General features: G+C 40.9%; 1 protein-coding gene across 4 annotated transcripts in view; it reads left to right on the top strand.

The window, feature by feature from the left end:
• PAX5 (paired box 5) overlaps positions 1-18229 on the top strand; it is a 261611-nt gene that overhangs the window by 146515 nt on the left and 96867 nt on the right. For 2 of the 4 annotated variants that reach the window (XM_083719434.1, XM_083719435.1), the window contains exons 7-8: positions 2248-2304; positions 12720-12849. In XM_083719434.1, the coding sequence (XP_083575560.1) occupies positions 2248-2304; positions 12720-12849 (187 nt within the window). The remainder of the gene's footprint in view (positions 1-2247; positions 2305-12719; positions 12850-18229) is intronic. The other 2 variants (XM_083719437.1, XM_083719436.1) reach the window with 1 other exon arrangement.

Here is an 18229-nt window from a genome sequence, read left to right as displayed (position 1 = left end):
CTATCTATCTATCTATCTATCTAGCTATCTATCTATCATCATCTCTCTCTCTCTCTCTCTCTCTCTCTCTATCTATCTATCTATCTATCATCATCTCTCTCTCTCTCTCTCTCTCTCTCTCTCTCTCTCTATCATCTATCTATCTATCTATCTATCTATCTATCTATCTATCTATCTATCTATCTCTATCATCTTCTATCTACATAAACCCCACCCCCCACCCCCTGGAACAACCAGGGCTATTTGTACCTAACCCTGTCAGAAAATGTTCACAGTTTGTCAAGGAGTGCCTACTTCATCCTCTTCAACAGCTGATTGGTGCTGTGATAATTTGGAGAAAACTACACACACAGCCCTGGGGCCTCATCCAGATAGTGATATGTGATCACAGCTTACTCCTGTTTATACACCCCACCCCCCGACCAAGCTGGAACACATGGAAAAAGAACACATTTCTTTTTCTTTTTATTTGAGGGATATCATGAGGATAAAGGTACCCCAAAGAGCTGCTGGAAGCAAAGCTGTTTTAGATGTTCTCTTTCTTCTGTGTTAAAATTAAGTGCTGGTCAATCAACTGAATGTTTCATTCACACTGAATATTCCATTTGAAGAATAATTTCAGTAAAAAGTTTCTCTAATTGTTCAAAAATCAAAATGATGGCTTTTTATTTAGACATTTCTGACAGTTAATTCAAACGTTTAATTTCAAAGTTGTCAGGCATAACAGCCTGCAAATGACATTTTCTGGGTTAAAAACCTGAGATCTTATCACTCCTGTTTCAGAGGGAATTACGAAGCTTCATTTTAGAAAGAATAAAAGAGGGCAGATTTCCCCAGTTTTCAAATACCTCTATATGGCACATATACACGTTTATTCAATTGAGTCTGGCAGGGTGGAGGAGAAACTAACATATACATTCAAGAGGAGACTGTAGTTTACTAAGTCATAGGGATGAATTCAGTGTAGAACTATGGCAATCATTCTGTCAGCACTAGTTTTTTTAGCTTCCTGGATGCTCCCCAGTGGCAGAGCGTATGTTATCACTGCCTGGGGTGTGTGTGCAGGCCCCCCACCCACAAGAGAGAAGGCAGGAGAGGGGCGGTAAATTTGTTGCAAACTCTTCTCTTTCTGCCCCCCAAAAATACAGCGCAGGGTGGTCCACTTCCCGCCTCCTAGCTACAATAGTGCTTCTCCCTTCTGTGCCATTCTGCAGGTTCTCTTACTTCCCAAAGCCAGTTTCAGGGTGGGTGGTGGGGGTGGGAGGGGGGAGAAGTGGGAGGAAAGTGAATTTAAATAGTTTTGCATATATAGTGATCCTCCTGCCCAGGTCAAATGCAGTCCACCAGCAAGGTCTGATGTCCCTGCAAGATGCCCCTCCTGTTTTTTTCTGCCTGCTCAGGGCTGTGAAAATGCAGACCACAAGGCATAACTAGAGGACTGAGTCTAGCCTTGCAGCTAACATGTTGTGTTGGCTTGATGTATACACTGACATCCCAGGGCAAATTCTTATGAGTAGGTGCAGGAGATTTAACCCTTAGTCAGGCCATGGTCTGCTAGTACATTGGGAGTACTGTCTGTGAATTTTGCAGCAGCTCTTGAAGCTCTCTGCCTGTTCCCTGAATCCTTTTGTCCAGAGATAGAGGTCAGATTTGGGTCCTTTTGCAAGCAAAGGATGTCTGGATGAGCTATAGCTTATCCCTAAGAGTATCACAGATTTCTTCATATATTGCTACCTCCTGTGTTTTTGGAGCATTCAGCTATTTGCTGTGAAACGTGTACCTTAGGCTGGTGCATATTGTGACCCACTAAGCTTAACAGAGCCCATCAGCCAAGTATGGTGGCCCATCAGGGATTTGATAAACCTCTTACTTTTGCTGCCTTCTGGGGTTATCAAGCACAATGGCAAACCACAATGCATAGCTAATGGACTGTGTTCAGTTTTATGGGTCACAGTTTTTGCAGGCTTACCATCCTTCAGATGATATTCCTGTCACAAGCTTGGGCAGTTTGAGATAGCTAGGCCTGTACACCATAGCTGCAGTTCCTGCTTCAGGTCACCATGCAATGCTTAACTATATGTCAGTTTCTTGTTAAGTAGATTGGGGCAGAGGAATTATGGAAAAAGAGAGTGCTTTCATAATACAATATTTAATATATATATTTATTAAGTTCTCACTGCACTCATTTTTAAAAAAATATATATTCTCCTTACATTTCTGTTTTTTTTCTCCTTCATGCTATGGCAGTGGTGCTCCATGCTGATGAGACAATACTTGGTGCAACCCCAGGCAGTCATTTTTCAGGTAATTTCTTAGGATACCAAACTCCTGTCTCATACTTTTTCATGTATGAAGCAGGTCAGATTCCCCATTTATGGCGGGAGTACCCTGGCTGTACCCAGATAGACCGGGGATCAGTCTAATTCTGCTCACGCCCACACCAAAGCCCATGCAGGTGGAAAAGGGAACATATACTTTTTAAAACCTTAGGCAATTAGGATATTAGCACGAATAAGGCCCCAGGTGAGACTTGCCCAACTTTTTGACCCACTGAATTGCATGCAGGCTTGCCAGCTATGTAACAACTTCCTTGTTTGTTTGTTTTTTACTTCCAGGCAGGTATAAAAAACAGGAGGCTTATTGAGCCGATAGTGGACTGGTAGTTTGCATTTGGCTTGGTCTCCCTTAGTTAACCAATGCTCTTTCTGCATAGTTTTTAATGTAATGAATGCAGGGTGGGTTGTTTTTGTTGTTCTTGGTAAAATTTAACACAAAGGCCACATGGTTTAACGTAAGCTTATTCATCTGTTGCAGAAAAACATTGCATTTTCCCAGCTCTCCAGGTATAGTTTGCATTTGGTAAAATGTGGTTCTCGTACCCCAGAGAGAGCATTCATTGCTACTCTACACAACTCTCTGCTGAATATAGTTTGTGATGTCAGTGGCAATGAGTAGTACAGCCCTTAGAGTTGCACGGACACAGAATTGATTTCCTAGCTGAGTTACTTTTTATGGTGGTGAATACCAGCAAGCATAGTTTCTCTGTTTCCACATCTCTATATAACAGTGCTCCAATGTGTTAGTTATTTAGTTATTTATTTGGAACATATTCATTTTCCTTTTCTTGCACTGGATTGCACTGCATAGTAAATTTGTTTGAAAAGAGCAAGCAGTGGAAGTACTGCCCCGCCAATCTGCAAGCAAGCTTCTGTCCCTTGGAATAAAACTATCCCCCATTTGTTATATACAGGATATTTAGCTTGGAAAGGATTTTCAGGAATATTGTCCATAAAGCTAAAAAGAAGTATGAATAATTTGGCTTATTGTACAGAAATCCCCCAATTCTGAATGTTCAATGATGAGGTAACTCAGGATATTAAAATAAAATATATTTCAACATCAGTAGGACGCAGTGGCTACTCATATATCTACAAAGCTATATGTGAGTGCAGGCAGGTGGGTTTTTTTAAAACAAAAAAATCCTATGGCAACATTTCACATTGTTGAAGAGTCCAGTCACCTTTCAACTGGAGATATGGCTTGCATCTTCAGCAGTTCATGCACATGAACTTCAGCGAAACATCCAGTTATGTGCATGGTTCTTCTGCTTAAATTGTGACAGACAAATGGTTTGGGTTTGTTTCAACTCATTTTGAAATATAGGCCAATAACAGGATATTTGGAGTGACCAGCAGAGCTTTTGATTTGCATTTGATTAAGGTCCATAATTAGAACTATGGCATGGGGAAAGGAGTATTGTCGAGTAGGGTAGATAGATATTTTTGATCCCCATAGAAATATATTGTCTAAAAATTTGAGGGGGTGGGGGATATAATTATGTTTGTGACACTTAGGAGAAAGCCTCCCCAAGGTATTCCTTTCCCAGAAACTGTATAGGGGAATGACACTGGCCTTTGTGACATTGGGAGCTGTTACAAATATACTTATCCTTAACACAGACTTATTTGTGTGCCTCATAACCAACACACTTAGGAAAGGGTAAATATATCTGAGAGAGGTAAGAGCAGCAATGGGGCAATGACTGCTGATGTCACAAAAGCCCTACTATTTCCTTGCCTGGCAACCAACACATGTAAGAAAAAACACAAAAGCTGCCATGGTTGGGTACATCTGTGCTGTGAAGGTTGACATGGCAACCCTCATGGTCTGATCCCAGCATCCTGGTTGCTGGCAGGCCAGCAAACAGTTGCAAGTGTGTGGATTTCTTCAAGCCCAAGGTATAGGAAGGAAGGAGGCAGTGGCCTAGAGTGATAGTACAATTGAGAAAGTGGAGAGAGATATGGATGAAGCAAGAAATAGATATGAAATGGAAGGAATGGTGAGTCAAATACAACTGGGAATAGATGAGGCCATTTGGGCTGTGTATTATGTTGAGCACATTCATAATTACTAAGAAAAGGCTGAAATCCTATGCATACGTGGGAGTAAGTCCCATCAAATGGTCCCACTTATGTGGCTGCAGCTGTATGGGATATCGTATTAGAGAAGTGGCTGCCAAATGGCTTGGTATAAATGTGAACAGGGGTGCCAACTTAAATAAAATATTGAGGGGGCAGGTAAGCCCCATAATCAATCACAATACGGGGTGCACACTGTTGAATGGTTTCTTTAAATGTAAAGGTTCATCATTGTTCCACCCAATGTGTATGTCTTTAAGGGGCCAGAACAAGGGCCAGAACAAAATAACGAGACCTAGCTTTACAGCTGTGAAACATAGCAGGTGCTGCTGAGTTGTACTGATTAAGCTGTGTCAGCAATTGGGTGTAGTATATAAGGAGCAGCATCTAGCTCTCCCATTACCCTGGGGGATGGGTTGGTGGTTGGGTCTGGTTTGTTGTTGATGTATTTAGTGTAAATGGAGTTTTTGTTTTTGTAATTAAAACCTTGTTTAAGTTATTTTTGAGTCCCTTTTTAATGCATGGTCTCCCCAGCAAGCTCTCTGCAGCGCTACCATCCTGCAAATAGCCAACCATTTGAATGGCAATGCCCATCAACTTTGGGCTCCCCAGCCCTCTCAGATATTTATTGGGGGGCCAATGGGACCTTAGCCCCTAAGAGTGGGCACCTATGAATGTGAAGGTTCCCCTAGATGTATTTAAGAAAGGGAATTGGACACATTCATGGAGGATAGTTCTAGTTACAGGTAGGTAGCCGTGTTGGTCTTCCCAGCTATGGTTTTCTCAGTAGTGATGTATGGAAGTGAGAGCTGGACCATAAAGAAGGCTGATCGCCGAAGAATTGATGCTTTTGAATTATGGTGCTGGAGGAGACTCTTGAGAGTCCCATGGACTGCAAGAAGATCAAACCTCTCCATACTGAAGGAAATCAACCCTGAGTGCTCACTGGAAGGACAGATTGTGAAGCTGAGGCTCCAGTACTTTGGCCACCTCATGAGAAGAGAAGACTCCCTGGAGAAGACCCTGATGTTGGGAAAGATGGAGGGCACAAGGAGAAGGGGACGGCAGAGGACGAGATGGTTGGATAGTGTTTTCGAGGTTACCAGCATGAGTTTGAGCAAACTGCGGGAGGCAGTGGAGGACAGAGGTGCCTGGCGTTCTCTGGTCCATGGGGTCACGAAGAGTCGGACACGACTAAACGACTAAACAACAACAAGCCGTGTTGGTCTGCCGTAGTCAAAACAAGATTTTAAAAAATTCCTTCCAGTAGCACCTTAGAGACCAACTAAGGTGCTACTGGAATGAATTTTTTTTATTTTATCATGGAGGATAGGTTAGCAAATAGCTTTAACTATCATAGCTTCCACATACAGAAGCAGTATACCTCTGTGGTAAAACAAGGGAATGGCAACCACTTCCACGCTGAATTGTAAGCTCTCCAGTGAATCTGGCAGGCCAGATTCTGTCGAAAACAGTATGTTGGACTAGATGGGCTTTGATCTGATCCAGCACAGCAGTTCTTATGATTCATGATTTAGTCCCTCTCTGTGCAGCCTTATTAAACTGCTCAGAACCAGTTTGATGACAGCTGAAAGTGCACGTTCCTTGATAAACACTGAGCAGCTACATAAGCAAGTGACTAGGCAAATATGGAGCAAGAACAAGAGCTTAGGGCTATATGAAATGTCACTTCATGTTTAGCTGGAACAAAAAGAGCTTTTGGAAATCAAGACATCAGCCCCAAAAGTGATAAACACAGTTGCTAAACTGGATCTATGTATAGCCACAGGCTCCTGGCATGGGATCAGTTTGACTCTAGTTAGTTTTGCATCCCTTTCTTAAAGCTTATAGCCTGCATAAGTTCCAAAAGTAACTTGTATTACATTTATTTGCCTTTTGTGGTAAGATTTGGAATATTGGTCAAAGGAAGGTTCTATTCACACTATCACATCAGGAAATCAGGGCATGTAACAATAATTCATTAAAACAGCCAATATAGAATAAAGCCACAAGAATGCACATAAAACCACACCGTATTTCATGCATTAACTTTACTAAGGCCACAACTTACTTTAAAAATTCATTGTGTATGCATGTCAGCAGTTTTGAGGTGAATTCATGAGTAAAATACCAAAATAATCAGCCAGGGCTTAAAAGAGGAGCAACTGAAAGTAAAAGTTGTACAAAAATAGTACTGTTCCCCTTTTACACGTGTGTGTGTGTGTGTGTGTGTATTTGCCACACCCCTTCTCCCCTGGAAAACGAGGAGAGGTGGTTTCCTCAATGGGGAGGAATGCATACATTGCTTTTGTCCCATTGTCATCACTGGCCAAACAAGCTTTGTAGGTTTTTGAAATTCTATAAAAACATCACAAAACCTGTTTGACTACAGCCAGTAATGGAAAGCATTGGAGATTGGTATATATATATATTGCAGTGGAGTGCAAAAATAAATAGTCTGTTAAGACTGCTGGTTGAAATAATAAAGAAACTTAAGGTTTATTACTGCTGGCAAACAAAGTCATTCTGAATAGAAGTTTACACTAACTGACTGGAGGAGAAAGCAAGCAAGTAAAGCCCAAGGGGAAAAAGAAATCTTTGGAGAGTTACTTAAGAAGGAATCAGTAAGGGAAGAATAGATTGCCTTTTTGTCTATTTTGTTCAGGTGACCAATTACAAGTGTTGTTGCTTTAGTCCCAGCAGAAAGATGGTGTGCATTTACAGATAAAATGCAATGATTAGTTCCATCATATAATCTTCAGTTATTTGAAGGGGGGGGGAATAAAAGAAGAAGAAAGTGTCAGCCTTTTGACAAAATCAGTTGGATGGTGAATGCAATAATAGCTAGGGATGATCAAGGTATGCATGCAGGGGAGCTGAGGAAGGAAGAAGGTTGAGCTGCAGACTTAAGAAGTGTAGAGAAAGATTTCAGTTCAAGCTTCATTGAGTGTGACTGTGACTAAAGGACAGAGTAGGAAGCATTACTCTTCTTGCTGAGAAATATTATTAATAATTCAATTTCTTACCTATCCTTCACTGTAAAGTCCCAGGGCAGGTTACAGCAATTTAAAATGCAATATTTAAATCAGTTTAAAAGAAACTGCAACCATATCTATCTATCTATCATCTATCTATCTATCTATCTATCTATCTATCTATCTATCTATCTGGTGTCAAAGGCCAGGATAAAGAGTTGTATCTTCTGAATACAATGGAAACTACATAAAGAAAGTGCAGTGCTCACCTGCCCATGGGGCTCAGTGAGGCAGTTGCCTCAGATGGCAGACTGGGGAACAGTTGGAAGGGGTAGCGGATCCATGCCTCAAGGAGTCTCCCGTGCTGTTTATCACCTGTTCCTCCTCCTCTGTTGCTGTCACTCACTCTTCAGTCTCCTTTTTTCTCCCAAAGATGGGAGGGGGAGGGAGGCTGCTGCGTTGGGTGGGTGTGGTTTTGGCACTGGCAGGGGTGGTGGCTTAAGCAGTGGCGGTGGGTGGTGGCTTTGAAGGTGGTGGGAGGCAGCATTTTCTGTTTTGCCTCAAGCAGCAAAACATTGCTGACTAGAGCTGTGATGGTTCCAGATGACCCTCTTTGGGGAGGGAATACCACAGCTTAGGCGCTGCCACAAAGAATGCCCTCTCCATGGCAGCTGTTCTGAATTTCTGGGGGTTGTGGAACCTGAGAGTGTCTGAAGGGCAGGAGATGTTATTTCAGAGATTTGGGGCCTCAGTCATTCAGGGCTCACTAATGTGAGGGCTTTGAATTGGGCCCAGAAATAAACTAACAATAAATCAGAAATTTTGTCAATATTATGCAACTGATATATAAGAACATTGTGTTCAGCGATTTCTAGCTTAGGTTATTTGGTAGTCTTCCACTTCTGGGTCAATTCATGAAGTTGGGTAGGCTTGTGCTTCCTTCTCCTGCCCAGATAGTGCCTGAAATGGACTCTGTGTAGCTGGAGAATGGTGTTTTTTTTCAGGGACTTGAAGGCAGTATATATTTTATTTATTTGTTGCATAAAATGTACACACCACTTAATTTGTAAAAAACAACAACAACCCTGAAAGTATGACAAACCATTGCTTGAAGAGTACACATGTTCATTTCCTTTCTTTTCAGAAATATCTGTAATGGTTTCACCTGCGTTGCTGGAGGCAGTGTACCTCTGAAAATTAGTTTCTGGGACTCACTAGTCCAGAGAGTGCTCTTCTGTTCACAGGTTTCCCATAGGCACATGTTTGGCCACTATGAGAACAGGACATTGGATTAGATGGACCATTTGCCTGGTGCAGCAGGGCTTTTCTTAAGTTCTTACGTTGTTCTTTGGTCAATAGGTTTTGCAGGGTTTTTCTCAATGCAATGCAGGAATAACATGGTATCACTATATAGTTTACCTGAACTTATACATGTGACTGTCCACTGCCACAAGGGGGCTCATTATTTTAAGGACAGAGAGGCAATTCAATAAAATAGTGTTGAGGACAGAATATGACAAAGTTAATTGACAGTGGAGTGTGCAGAAGAGGCAACATTATTGCAACTCAGGAAAGAATTTGCCGACAAAATGGGGTCTGACAATCCGGCAGAAGGTTCAAGAGGTGAGAGTGGAAGAATGAAACACAGGGAACAAATAAAATATGTAGCAAGAAGAAGAAAAAAGGGTGATGCATGAGGAAATATGTGCACAGTTGTATGTATGCTGTGAGTTTACAGCAGCACAAATAAGCCACAGAATGTGGTTTTGTCTGTAGATTTCAGCATTCTGATCTTTTCAGTTTTCTTAAAAAAAATGATTACGTTTCCAGACCTTGTGTTTGCAAAGACATGGTAAACTGTAAGTTGTTTAAAACTGTTTTAACATTCTTTTTTAATTGTTGCAACCCATGCCTGGACCTTAGGGTGAAGGGTGGGTTATTATTATTATTACTATTGTGTCTGCTGCACCTGGTGAAATATCAGCAATCCAAAGAGTAGCCATGGGCCGCGGGTGGTGCTGTGGTCTAAACCACTGAGCTTAGGGTTTGCCGATCGGAAGGTTGGCAGTTTGAATCCCCACGACAGGGTGAGCTCCCATTGCTCAGTCCCTGCTCCTGCCAACCTAGCAGTTCAAAAGCAGGTCAAAGTGCAAGTAGAAGGTAAACGGCATTTCCGTGCGCTTCTCTGGTTCGCCAGAAGCGGCTTAGTCATGCTGGCCACATGACCTGGAAGCTGTATGCCGGCTCCCTTGGCCAGTAAAGCGAGATGAGCGCCAAAACCCCAGAGTTGTCTGTGACTGGACCTAGCAGTCAGGGGTCCCTTTACTGAAAGAGTAACCATTTTGGATTTCCAGCACTAGGGGTGGAGATTCAGTCACCTTTTATCTTCCCCATATTCAGATTGAAACATTAGGAGTGATTACATATAAAATAAAATAATTTTTTTTATAGTATGCAACTATTTTTGCAAACTGTTGGTGTTTTAAATTGTACATCACTATGGGTGCTTTGAGGAAGGAAGTTTAAACTTTTGCTTGCTTATTTGTATTTACATACTCTGAAAATAATTGTGACAGGAGTAATAGTGATGATTTCTGTTGCTGCTTCTATTTTTCCCCATTGTGATTTTTCTATTATTTTTGCAATGGTGTATGTTCCTTGAGTGGTATCGCAAGTGATAAACACAGTCCATATTGTGGACGTTGTTTATGCCACAAAGACACAGTTACATTGCTGCGCCTTATGATCTTGCCCAGGGAGGTCAGAAGCCAGTCAAGTTGTGATGGGGCTAGATCCTCTGGCCACGAAGTTGCACTTCACACTTGTGTCCACTTGCCAGAAGAGTCCTCTTAGCAATTAATGTGAGGAAGCACAAGAAGCTTCAGGGATTAATGCAGACATTTCTGGAACATTTGGGGTTGACAACTACTGACAACTTTGGAGAGAAGCTTGAGAGTGTCACTGTGTTTTGCCAGGCTAGCAATTCTCTAAGGCTCAACCCTGTCTCACTAGTTTTGCCACACAAAGAGAGGATGCCTCTGAGACCTCTGCTATATCACAGAAACCTGTTGGGTATTATGTCATGGTGCTCAGCACTGCTGCATTACACAGCATCCTGTTTTTGACGTGTAGCAATTCAAATGCCCTTGAAATGTGAAGCATTGTTGTGCGGGAGAGTAGGTAATCTTGTAATTGTTTTTCCCCTTAAAAAAGTTGTATGAGTGCTTTGACAGATCAATGAATAAGCTTTCACATATCTACAGTAAATATCCCTCAAATTATTGGTTCCATTATTGGTGAGAGCATGAGATGGAGTTAAGTTTGTTACTTAGTATGGAGCTATGGGCATTCCCTAATAGGTGGTCATGACAATAGCCAGACCAAAATGTCTATTGCAGAAGAAGCACTGATTGCATTGCTGATGTGTAGTTCTGGTTTCCCCAGGGTATAAGCGCACGCGCGCGCACACGCACACACACACTCCTTTGAAAGCATGCAAAACAAGCAAGACCGTTCTGTTTAAAGAGACTTTGTGAATCTGTGAATCAAGCCTGGGAAGTTTCTCATATCCCTGGTTGTGGGATGGGTCTGAAAAACTATAGGCAGGAATTGAACATTGGGCTAAGGTGAACGTTCTGTCCACACAAGCCGTTCTCATGTTGCTATCCTCCAGACCTCTCGCAGAGGAGGCTCACGAAAAAGGGCTACAGATGATCACAGGGTTGGGTTTGGTTCATAGGGGGACAGGCAGTCCTTGAGAATGTTACCCTTTCTCCTCCCCCCCCCCCCCCGTGTGTTGCTCTGGGGGTTCTGAGCCAATTTCAAGGTAGGGGGCACAGGGAGAGGAGGGAGGGAGAAAGCCCTACTGCGCTTGCAGAAATCCTTGCACAGTCTTCTGCTAGTGCGACTCATTAGTTGTATCAAGCTCTTAATCTATATTACAAACACTTGTTGAGACTTGAGGGGAAATCCTAGTTCCTACCAGCTTAGGGCATGTGCCATAGAAATGAGTGAGATTCATTTCCAAGCAACAGTGTATAGGAGGAATGGATTTGTATGTCCTATTGAATTTAGGGCACTTGCTTTCATGCTAGCACTATAGGATAAGGGTGCAAGTATTTCACTGCAAACTATGTTATGTTATTTATTTCAATATTCCTTTCTGCCACAAAGTTATATTCAAGGCAACTCACATGTCATTGAAAAATTAATGAAGTAAAAATATGATAGCAGTACAAACCCAAGAGCAGGAGACACAAACCAAATCTGAAAGCAGCAGTAAAAGCAAATCAAAGCAGCACCAACAGTCCACAGATATTAACAAACAATATCCATAACCAAAGACAATGACATTAATAATTATCAGCTACTAATTAATTTAACAGAAACCATCAAGCAAAAGGTCAGGCAAACAGGACAGCCTTTTCCGATACTTGTTACAGTCACGCATACTGCTGGCTTGCTACTCTTTGCAGTGATTGTGGTATTAGTTTGGTACTGGACAAGAGGCTTACCATCAGCTCCTTAGATCAAGGAATGGTACCTTATTTATGAACCTTATGAATAGGTGAGATGCACCATAACTGCAATAAGCAATTTTGATTTAATACATTACACAAAGTATTGTTCATGTCCTGAGGCATGCAATACATCATTTTCTTATGGCCTCACAATCAGTTCTGTATTACGAAGCTCTTCAGGTGGCAACCTAATAGTAATGAAAGTCATGGCAGAGGAAAGCCTGAAAACAACAACATTGCCAGTACTTAACTGTATGCACCAGTAAAGCATGTTATTTTTCACCAATGTTGTTCTGCCAGAGCAACATGCAACCATTTTTCTACCACAGCAAGAGGAATTTTATGGAGTCACATCTTCATAGTTTCCCCAAACTAGTGTTTTAAACTTGTGTCGGCCAACACAAATTCAGCAGTCCCCCAGGTGCATAAGTTATCAAAGTGCCAAAGTGTTTTATTATGCTCAAAATGTTTTACAAGTTTTGCCTCTGATGAGAGAATTTCCTAATTCTGTAACACATTGGGCATAACAAAATGTTTATGCACTCTGAAAAATTGTTTTCTGTCCCCCCCCCAGCACATACTTAGCAAGCTGCATAGTTTAAGCTTACAAAACTCGTGTTAGCATATGATCTAATCATAGATAGAAGCTACCCACATGACATGTGAAACAAATAATAATAATACTGTGTAAAATAATAACAATTTTCACAGGAATCCACCTTTATAGCTTGGTTTTATCATGCATTAGGCACTGATTTTTAATACTCAGTAGATGTATTAAGTTATCTCATTTTTTCTGCTCTCAGTCAACAGAATACTCAGCCATGGCATCACTAACTGGTGGATTAGATGATATGAAGGCTAATTTAACAAGCCCTACTTCAGCAGATATAGGAGCCAGTGTTCCAGGTCCACAATCATATCCTATTGTGACAGGTAAGGAAAACGAGATGATCTACCAAGAACATGTTATTAATGGACATACTGTATGAAATGGAGGAGCTTATGGTGATGTAGTAGGAGGTTTTATCATTCCTTGTTGAAACTGTCTTAGTTTTGATGTTTGATATCTGTGATACTTACGATATGTAAGGTTCTAAGCAGCCCATGTCCAGTATAGGTTTGCCATATAGTTATTATTTCAAGGAGTGAAATATTTGTTTGTGAGAGGCACCATAACTGCAACATTAATACATATTGGCCAAACTCCTAGGAAAGTCAGCTCAGTGTTACATTAAATATTTTCTGGGAGATCAAATTCTATAGGTAGTGGCTAAATTTTTACCAGTGGCAGTGGAAGGATAAATTTTGGGACTTCAGTTGTTAACTGTGTACATTGTGTTTGTTTTTACTATTATTACTGGTCTATTGAATGTATTAAAATGATGATGGTGAACATTACAAGAGTAGTACAGTGGTGCCCCGCAAGACGAATGCCTCGCAAGACGGTAAACTCGCTAGACGAAAGAGTTTTCCGTTTTGGAGGTGCTTTGCAAAACGAATTTCCTATGGGCTTGCTTTGCAAGACAAAAATGTCTTGCGAGTTCCTGCGGTTTTTTCCCCTTCCCCCCCTTTTTCTAAGCCGCTAAGCCGCTTATCTGCTTATCCGCTAAAAGCCGCTAAAAGCCGCTAAAAGCCGCTAATAGCCGCTAATAGCGCTAATAGCACTAATCCGCTAAGCCGTCAATGGGCTTGCTTCGCAAGATGAAAAAACCACTATACGAAGAGACTCGCGGAACGGATTTTTTTCGTCTTGCGAGGCACCACTGTATAGCCTAAAAAGTCTTACAAATTTCCTGACATATGCTATTTTCTTATGGTCTCCTTATTTTGGAGCTTGGCAACTCCACTCTTTGAACGATTGATGGAAGAGGCCTTATTCTGTATTCCCTTGATTTGGTGCTTGAAGTGGGTTTTGGTGAGGGTGGGGTGCCATCTAATTTACTTTCAGGCAGACCTAAAAGGACTCCACTTCTTTTCAGTGGGTTTAATTGACTCTGGCCTAATTTGAAGCGGAACCATCCCAGTTAATTTGGGTGAGGGCAGGGCTGGATTTAGATGAAGAGAGGCCCTAGGCTACTCCACTTGTGAGGCCCCTCCCAATCTCTCACCCTCACGACTAGAAGAAAATGGAAGAGTGTTATAAACAAAATTGAATGAAGCTAAGGATGACGATGGGTATTTAAAATTCTGCAATTCACAATTTCTCCTCTAAATGACATCAGAAAACTTGTTTGTCTAAGTTTGTCACTCTCAGTGTACAGAATGCTCAGTGTGGACAACCTCTCTTGAGACATCGTGGCCCTTAATTCATTTTTAATTCTTTTGGGTCTTGAAAAACTCCTCTCTCCCAATCAGTTAGTGACCATAAAGCTAAGAAATAGCTGCAAAACTGCTTCCACATTAGGAAAGGTCATCTGAATTTTTTCCTTGCATATAATTTGATAAAGGTCTGTATGAGGCAAAGAGTGCTCTGCTGAAAGCACATGGCTTTGTCTCACGTACAGGTGAAAGTGCAAAAGTTCATCAATACATTTCAGGTCAATATCTTCTGGATATGCTTCCATCAACAGTTCAACACCTTGATGAATTTCTTGCTTAGATGCTATCAGAATAGCAAGAATGGAAAAAACAATTGTGCAACATCACTGTACACAGTACTTCTTTTTAAATTGGCTTCAAGTGCATCTAATAGATGAATAAAGGATTTTATCCTAAACTTATCTCTTGAAGAAAGTGCATCTAAGGCATCAGGTGCACTTCTGTCATTTCTTTGCCATTCCCTCACTTCTTTGTCTCCTTGTTTTGTAGTTAATATTTGGCAAGGTGGCTTTTGCTTGTTTCTCAAGCTCATCAAAATCTTCTCTATAAAGAATCCAGAAGTGAACTATACAAACTTGCCCAAGAACTCAATAACAGGTCTGATTTCTGAAGGGCTTTGCTGACCTTGTGAAAATGACCTAGCACACAGATTTATATCTCTAATATTCTGCAGATTTTGGCTGTGAACTAGGGCCCCACATTTCCCCCCCAAGTTGGGCCCTAGAGTTTCAAAGTGGGCCCCACTAGCTGGTCCAGAGTCTCACAGTTACTTGGCCCGAGTTGCCCTGCCCTCACATGAATGAAGTCTTGGGTTTGCAATTTTGGGAGAGGGGAGACTGCCCGCTGGGGGTGGGTGGGCTGGGGAGGCCCCCTAGATATAGAAGCCCTAGGCTTCATCCTACTTAACCTATACATAAATCCGCACTAGGTGAGGGCTTCTCCTTTGCCCTAACAATATCAAATGACCTGCTCAGCTTTTGCCAATAGCTGAAGACTTTCCTGTCCTCAAGAGCATTGCATGATCATGTTGATGACTGGCTTATTGGATTATGCTGATGATTAGCTACTGTTTCATTCCTAGTTCCTACATCTATAGCATGTTTAAACTTTTAGTTAATATATTTAAATATATATATATTACAGTATTTGAATACCTGTTGTAGAAAATCAATCAGTAAATTATTTTATAAATAAATAAATTACACTACACATTGAGTTCAAGGGTTTCAGGCCTGCAGTTTGTATAGATGAATGACTTTTGGAGACTTATAAGAGAAATGCTTCCGTCCTTTTCATCCTACCTCTCACCTAAATACATACAGTACAAGCAGCAAAGATTTGCTTTGCTTTTATGCCAGAAGTCCAGAATAGATGAAGATGAGGATTTAATTAGCTATGTTTTATGCTGGTTTATTTCAGTGCTTGAGCAATGAGGACCATGGGGGTGAGTTTGTGGGGAGGGGAGGATAGTTAAGGGTTGCCTGTCCCAGGCAGATAATGAGCTAGAAACAGCTCTGGGCATGGAGATATACCTTTTCTTTCTTACTTGTGATCCACATTTAGTGTGATGAGATTGAGTTTATTTTTAAAGTGATGCTTGAAATCCTTTTGGGGTCAAAGAGGTTTGTATTTGGATACTATGTAGAATTGGAGACTAGTGCTTACTTTATAGACAAATGGACACAATGTAATTGGCACATTAATTAGCTGAAATGTTAATAAAGACTTGATTGAGAAGAGGCAAACAATAAGTCTTAAGTAATCACAAACCTTTATGCTATACAAAGTCCAGAATAAATTATGCATCTCTCCACACCACTGCTGTTCTTTCTCCCCCACCCCTTTCTGACTCATGACACCTTAATTTTGTTTGTATTCGGCTTTTTTGTTTGTTATTATTTTTGTTTGTTATGAGTTTTTTTGGGGGGGTAGGCTGTATGCCAAGAGCCTTCAAATCTCTGGATCCAGCAAGTGTTAAAATCTATTCCTGGAACAGCCAGACTAGGTTCCTAGTGAGGTAATAGGCCATTAAGGAAACAAAGGAAGTGGCTCATTGCCAGAGAACAAATGGGTGGGCCCCCTCCCCCCTCCCCCCCAACAGGCATGTAGTTAGAAAAACAAAGTTGAGAGTTGAGTTTTAGTGGCTCCAACTGTGACTAACTGACATCTGTAAAATAAATTGTTATCATCATTATTTATATGATAATGCACATAGGAATGAAAAGATCTTCCCATTTTGGTTATGTTAGTTTCCCATTTTTCTAATTTTAAATTCAGTCCTCCACATTTCTGCAGCAATTTGTGGTTGTTGTTTTTATTTTTTTTTAATCCTCATGAAAATTCAGTGTTTAAATGTGAATTTCTCCTTTAAAACACTTTTTTGCAAGCATTTCCCCTGAATATACCACATTTTTGTATGTTATTTTCACTACTATATAATTTTTGATGCACAGTTTCTACTAATATATGCATTTTGGTAAACAATGTTTGGCTGGAGAACTGCAGTGCAAAATTCGGATAAGTGTGGATTTTGAAGGATGGCTATATTTTAGTTTTCCTATTTATTCTGAAAGTGTGGATTTGATAGTTTCACTTTTAAATATGACCTGAATTGAATTTCTTCTCCCCCCCCCCCATCCCTAAATGCACCAAGATTCTGTGCTGTTGGTGGTGACAATGGAGATTCTGTGCTGTTGGTGGTGACAATGATGGCTCTCCTTGTCTGTGACCACCTCTGGCAGTGATTGGCTCAGCTGTCTGTCTATAATGGAGCAGTTGTATGGCAGTAACTGACTAGCTCCTTGCCAGTCAAAATGAAGTTGGCGCAGAAGGGCCTCTGGCAATCATTGGCTAAGCTGGTTTGATCTGGGAAGGGCTGGGCAGGGAGATGTTTTAGCAGAGGAAGTGGTAAAGGAAATGGGGTTTAAGGAAAGCTAGACTGGAAGATGGGATGCTACAGGTAAATGACGGCAGGAGATTAAGAGGGAAAAGAAAGCTGGAAGAGGAAATGGGAGCAGGAACAGTAGAGAAAGGCAAGATTTAGTAAGCCTCTGGGTATGTAGAAATCATTACCCTATTTTTGGGTGGCCCCATTGCACTCCTAAACTGAAAGGTATTCAGCCACCCCAAGCTCTCTATTAACAGGGAAATAAACATTGCAGCAATATTAATACTACTCTGAAAAGTGTTTTTGTCTCAATGTGCCACAGTTCAGTGAGCGTCTTTTATGGTTAAGATCAAGAAAAAACATAATTACCTTAGTATTATTATTAAATGAATGTAAATCAATATTCAACATATTATGCTGTTGCTTATGTTAGTGAGCTACTCTTGGTTATAATACTCTACCTTAAAAATATACTAGAAATAAAAAGAAGCCTCGAAAAGGGCAAATAAATTAGGGTTGCCACCTTTCCCAGAGGGGAATAAAAATCTGTCAGTGCTCATTTGCATATGATTTATTTAAGCACATGCACATTATAAAAAAAATCAATTGATTATTTTTTGTCACCCAGACAATTCTAGTCAGTTGAAAAGGAGACATCCACCCCCACCCTGGCAAGAAAGAAAGAAAGAAAGAAAGAAAGAAAGAAAATTACTCATCCTTTAAAATAATAATAAAAATAATAAATAGCTAGTGGCATAGAAAGCCTTCAGTTAGATGGAAAATGTTTAGCTTGGAAAGCTAATAAGCAAGCAAGCAAGCACCATTATGATATACAGAAAGTGCTAAATTACTTTTATTTCCTTTAAGCACATGTAGTTCAATCATATGAATTTTTGCTCAGATGTAATCCTCAGGTAAGCGTGCACCAAACTGCACTATTAAGAGGAAAAGTTGTAATCCTCTTCTCTGTAGTGGGTTGTGCACAATCATCTAGTGCAGTTGTCTTCAACTGCTGAGTTAGAAGAGCATTGGCACCAGGTTTGTGGGGGGTGCAGTCCACTTTCTCTCTATTACAACCACTCCGTTTTCTTCCCCTGCCCCCACCTT

The sequence above is a fragment of the Podarcis gaigeae genome (genome assembly GCF_964106915.1).
Source record: "Podarcis gaigeae genome assembly, chromosome: 17".
Lineage (NCBI taxonomy): Eukaryota > Metazoa > Chordata > Lepidosauria > Squamata > Lacertidae > Podarcis > Podarcis gaigeae.
Note: the sequence above shows the minus strand (reverse complement) of the source record. Positions and strands in the feature narration are given on the sequence as shown.